The sequence below is a fragment of the Ostrea edulis genome, chromosome 3, assembly GCF_947568905.1.
Source record: "Ostrea edulis chromosome 3, xbOstEdul1.1, whole genome shotgun sequence".
Classification (NCBI taxonomy): domain Eukaryota; kingdom Metazoa; phylum Mollusca; class Bivalvia; order Ostreida; family Ostreidae; genus Ostrea; species Ostrea edulis.
Genome location: NC_079166.1, coordinates 43,822,139 through 43,828,138, shown reverse-complemented (window position 1 = coordinate 43,828,138; position 6,000 = coordinate 43,822,139). Strand labels below are relative to the sequence as shown.

The following is a 6,000-nucleotide window of genomic DNA, read 5'->3' as shown; positions in this document are numbered from 1 at the left end:
AGCCCCATTAACTGAGGCAAAGAAAACATTATCCACCAAGTGTCTTGGATTCATACAAACACCTCTTGTTGCTTTTAGATTTTAAGGTCAGATTTGAATTCAAAGATTTTTGATGATCTGATGAAGTTTGCCAAATCGTCACATGAGAACTTTATGTCAAATGGAACCGACTGCACATCAAAGGAGATCCCTACTGCAGCCTTGGTAACAGGTCAGTATGCAGCCTTTGTGACAGGTCAATATACTGCAGTCTTTGTGTCAGGTCAATATACTGCAGCCTTTGTGTCAGTTTGTTATACCCCTTATATAATAGTTCCTATGTAACTCTATACGCAAAAAAGTCCGACTGTTCACTGTTCCAGCGACTGTTGGACTGGAAATGTTAAAATGGACTGTTATAAAAGACTGTTGACGGACGTGACATCATATTCCACTAAATCGAGTTATCTTTCCTGTCGTTTGGTAAACAAATATGGCCGATTATGACACTTCAGCAGACAGCAGTGCATCTGAAGAGGAAATTCTCGAAAGCAGAGACAGCCTATATTCTATATTGATTTAATTGTTTCCTTCGACCTTGGGCAACAGTTTGCACACTGGTCATACAGATCAACTGTTGCCCCCAACCCCTGTCAACTGTATGATACTGCAGCTTTTGTGACAGGTTACAGAACTATTGGTACACTGTACATGAGCATCTGATATCACAAAAATCCACACCAGTATTATATTTTCACAGGAGTAAATACACCAGACCATGGCGTCATGTTCTCAACATTGGTGACATCATTGCAAGAAAATGTCAGCCCCCTGGTGGCCATTCTCAAATCTAAGGACTGCAATTCTGTTAAAAATGCATTGAGCAAAACCTTGGCACAACTTTTCCAGAATCCACTTCTAGTAAGAATACAAACATAATTTAGATAGATTCTCCTTGATTTTATAGATATATATGTAGATAAAGATGTATACATGTGCATGTGTATTGCAGGGTCATAGCTATGTTCATTGTTTCTTTAACATTGAAGTATTACTAACAGTTAATCATATTACTAATGGTTACAAGGGAAGTGAATTGCAAGTTTTCATTTTTAAATATTTTTTCAGTTTGACATGGAAAGACCATTTCTCAGTAATATGTATTCATGCTAATCAGGTAATTTACATTAGTTACCCAACATTAGGCCAATTTTTTTTTTTAAATTGGTTTACGGATTTCAAAATTTTCAAATCCGTTCGGAGGAGGTAAAAAAAAAAAAAGTTCAAATGACAAAATGTTAAGTAATAAAAATGAACTTGATTTGAGGTCAATATTTTATTATCAACTTTAATATTCTCTTCCTGTCAACTTAGAACGGTGGTATATAGTGACTATTGTGCACCTTGGCAACAATGCTGTTTCCTTCAAAAATGTTATTTGTTTATTAAATTAACTTTCTATCATTATCAAATGTCCATTGTTTACCGTTTAGTTATGTAAATCCCAAAATAAAAGAACCACATCGTTTTTCCATTCAAAAGATGGCATCCATGACATATATAGGGACGCACTAATCACCTGAAGTACTAAAATCCTGACTGACCTTACCAAGCTTATATTTTTTCTCTAAAAAATTACTTTGAAGTTTTAAAGTCTTATTTATGAAGTCAAGTAAAGTTATAAATAAAATTCATGAACCCTATAAACATTTATTAAAAAATTCTGAATTTTATAAAGGTCAGATCAATTTATTGTTGGTATAGTCAACAAATTTTATACAATGAATGAATTCAATAATGTTAAATATGTTTTCAACCTCCTTCAATATATGAAGAATTACACATATTAATTATGAAGAATATTTCTTTAAAATTCATTAATAAGAATTTAAAAGTGTATCCTCGGCAAAATGTATGCCTGGTAAGGTCAGGTACGGTTATACTTGTTTAGGTGATTAGTGCAACCCAACGTACGTCATGGATGCCATCTGAAAACAAATGTTTGTTTTTATTTTGGGATTTACATATCTAAATGGTATGCAATGCATAACTAATGCTAATTATAAGTTAGTTTCATAAACAAATAACTTATTGGAAGCAAAAAGCATTATTACTAAGGTGCAGAATAATTGTCAGCACCGGCTGAAGTTGACTGATATTCCACACATGACACATGAATATTATGGACTGTCCCGAGATTTCGACGGAGGCGTCTGTCCAAATATCCAGTCCAGCGGAATCTATTTTCTTTTCTTTCTTTTTTTTTTTTTTTTTTTTTTTTTTTTTTTGGTGAAAAGGAAAAATTACAGCGTCGGAAATATAAAAAGAAGTTAATAACCATTTTATTTTTTTTCCAACATCCCCAAAATTCAGTCCAGTGGATCCATAAACCAACTCAATAAAAAAAAAGACCTTATATACATGTGAAGGGCATGCATTGAGAAAGTTTTATTTTGTTTGTCAGGTTTATGATGAAGAAGAAACTGTTACTCGCAGTACAAGAAAAACATGTTCTCTGACAGCGCTGGTATTGTGGTACAAGGACCGGTACTCCGTAAGGGATTAGACATATTTAATTTATCACAAAATGTCAAATTATACTTGGCTTAATGCTAAATGTAGACACTTATTGATAAATAAATTGTCTTACCTTCTATGGATAGATTGAAATTAGTGCCTGAAATTGAATTGAGTTTGAAAAATTCTGGGTTTTTTAGAAAATAATTTCAGTAGAATTTATCACATTTTTGATGAATATGATACAGACAAGTAACTCCAGTCCAAAGAAGAGAAAATCTTTGAGTGATGGATCCAAAGATTTAGGGCAGTACCCACCCATTGTTGTTCTGTTTGAAGATTTAGAGAGTTTCCTTCCACATGTTCTTCAAGATTTCATTTCTATATGCAGGTAGGGACATTCCTATACAGTGTTATCTCAATGAATGGCAGATCATAGTTCATTAATTATATGTGGATACCATTTAATGCACTTTTAGGAGCATTGACATTTTTGAAAGACCTTATATACAGCAAGTTCTATCAGTTGTGAAAATTATTTTGTTTATAAGATATATTCTAATATCAAACTTCAGTTACTGTATTAGAAATTCATAACATTTCCAGACTTTTTTTTTTATTTCTTGGGATTTTGTCGTACTGGGTTGGTATTACTGGCAAAACAACTCCTGATTTCATTTCCTCCTACCATCTTGGGAACTTAGCTTATCTCTTTGTTTACTTCCTGAAGAGCTTGTAGTAATACATGTACACATATGCAGCTTCACAAATAAAAAGTTAGTTTTATTAACAATGTACGTAACTACATTGCAGCTGTGGGGGATGGTGAGCAGTGATTTTCGATATTGTGTAGCGATTTTTTTATGCCCCTATAATCGGAGCGGGGGTGTATAGTTTTTGGTCTGTCAATATTTCGTGTCTGTTTCGCTAAAAATATTAGCCTTGGCCATAACCTTTGATTGGATAGTGATAGTGATAGGGCTATCATATTGCATATGTTGTTTTCATCAAGACTTATGTTACTAAGATTTTTTACCGTGATCATGGGTTTTGACCTACTTTTGAGAAACTTTAACCTTGGCAATTATTAACTTTGAGTGTAAAATTTGGCCAATTTAAGAGAAAAAGGTATGTGAAAATTTTTGATGGTTGTATATTTAGCAATTTTATTGAAAGAATTAGTGGCCTATCAAAGTCCCCTGCTAGACAGTATTTCACATTGTTATATAAGTTTTACTTTATCAAGGTTTCTGTAAATTTTACTTCTGAGTTATTTTTGATACAGTGTAATTGTATTTGATAGGAACTATATATGTGACCTTCCGTTGGTGTTTGTATTTGACAGGAGCTATATATGTGACCTTCCGTTGGTGTTTGTATTTGACAGGAACTATATATGTGACCTTCCGCTGGTGTTTGTGTTTGGAATCGCAACCTCTGTATCTGCTGTTCATCGACTGTTGTCCAACAATGTGTCATCCATGTTGTGTATGGAGAAGTTCCAGGCACCACCCTCAACAGAGTATCTCAACATGGTCATCAATAAGGTGAGTCATTCCAGATACCTCCCTCCACAATATACCTCATGGTCATTCAGGTGAATTATTTCAGATACCCCCCCCCCCCTCCCGCCACACACACACACAGTATACATATAAGTGCTTCAGCATGGTAATCACTTGGGCGAGTCATGGCTGTTCCTCACTAGAATGCCTAGTCATTGATAAGATGAAATATTCCAGGCTCCTTACTCCATGGAATGCTTCACATTGTCATGAATAAGTAGAGTCATTCCAGATGCCTTCATATAGAGAGTGCCTACATTTAAACATGGTCATCAGTCAGGTGAAGAATTCCAGACACCTGCCTTCACAGAAGACCTTGACAAGGTCATTAACAAGATGTAGGATTCCCAAAGTACCTCAACATGGTCATCCACCATCCTCCCCTTAAGAATACTTAAAGTCATCAATCAGGTGTGGTGTTCCAGGCACCTCCCTCCACAAAATCCCCTAGCATGGTTGTAAATCAAGTAAGGTATTTGATCAGACACCTCCCTCCCAAAGTACCTCAACATAGTCATCAATCAGGCGAGACATTTCAGACACCTCCCTCCCAAAGTACCTCATTGACAACATAGTCGTCAATCAGGCAAGACATTCCAGACACCTCCCTCCACAGAATACCTCTTGACAACATATTCCAATTCTCTCTCTGTCTTTCTGTCTCTTTCTCTCTCTATCCAAAGAATACTTTATTGAATATGAATATTAATCTGGTGACTACTCATGGATTAAATTATAACCCGGACCACTACATATATATCATTACATGTCTACATGGAAATTCAGTTTAAACAATAACATTTGTCAGAATGAAACTAATGAAGAATCTGTCTCATATAATTTTTATGTGGTGTAAAATTTTCAAAATGTTTGAAACGCTTTTAAGCTATTGATAGAAATGGTTGTAGGTAACCATCATGAAATTATAAGCATTTTTTAAATCCATAACTTAGCTATGATATTTCAGATACTGATGGCCTCTTGGTGCCCATTTAAATTAGGACCCAAAGTCTTTCAGCTCCTTCTAGACATGTGTTTATTCCATGACTTTTCTGTACTCAATTTCATCAATGGACTTCAGGTATGTATTCCTATTGCAAACATCCATCTGTGACATTTATTTCAGAGTGAGAGCAGAGTGACTCATGGGACTCTTGGATAAATGTATATACATTGTACAATTTGACAAGCTGGACCCAGTTGCACAAAGGTTAGTTAATTTTAACTAACAGTTAACTTGTCAATAACTTGAACATTTATATAGTGTTAACTTGGAAGTTAACTGTCAGTTATACTTAACTTTTATACCACTGGATCCTGATCACAATACAGATTTTTTTATTGTCTTTGTGTTCAGTTCCTTTGACTGAATGTTCATTATGTTTGCTTTTCCTGTAACAGTTTGCTATGCTGGACCACTTTTCTACTGTCCCAGTCAGCCATCTTTGTTGCCCTAGCGAGGATTTAGAGGAGCGTGTAATGAGTCTGCAACCAAAGGAAGTGGAACAAGTCCGGCGACTCATGTCTTTCAGGAGGTAAATAAAGGTTTCTGTACATCCGTATTACATATCAGTTTTTCACAAGGAGCCTCTCTTCTTACTTCTATTGATTTATAAAGAGTTAAAGTCCTTCACATATAACACATGTAATTTTGCATTCTGTTGAATTGACTTTGAATGACATATCTTCAAATGAAGCTTTTATGTAATACAAGGAATTTACATTCTTCAATTTAGAGGTTACTCATTTTTCTAATGATATTCCATTAGGTCCTCAAGTAATGAATCCCTCTTTCCTCGGTGGATTTCAACAAAAGTTCATGTGTGAATATCAAAATTGATTGATTGTGTCTTGGTTAATGCTGTGTGGTGCACCGAAAATTTCAGTGCACCGTGATTCATACCATTCGATTCGATGCACCGATTACAAATTCCGGATT

The 6,000-nt window shown here is 34.9% G+C and overlaps 1 protein-coding gene across 1 annotated transcript in view; it reads left to right on the top strand.

The window, feature by feature from the left end:
- LOC125675482 (uncharacterized) overlaps positions 1-6,000 on the top strand; it is a 78,325-nt gene that overhangs the window by 34,912 nt on the left and 37,413 nt on the right. The window contains exons 14-20 of the mRNA XM_048913206.2: positions 79-211; positions 740-900; positions 2,444-2,533; positions 2,745-2,887; positions 3,884-4,043; positions 5,029-5,142; positions 5,463-5,596. Coding sequence (XP_048769163.2) covers positions 79-211; positions 740-900; positions 2,444-2,533; positions 2,745-2,887; positions 3,884-4,043; positions 5,029-5,142; positions 5,463-5,596 — 935 coding nt within the window. The remainder of the gene's footprint in view (positions 1-78; positions 212-739; positions 901-2,443; positions 2,534-2,744; positions 2,888-3,883; positions 4,044-5,028; positions 5,143-5,462; positions 5,597-6,000) is intronic.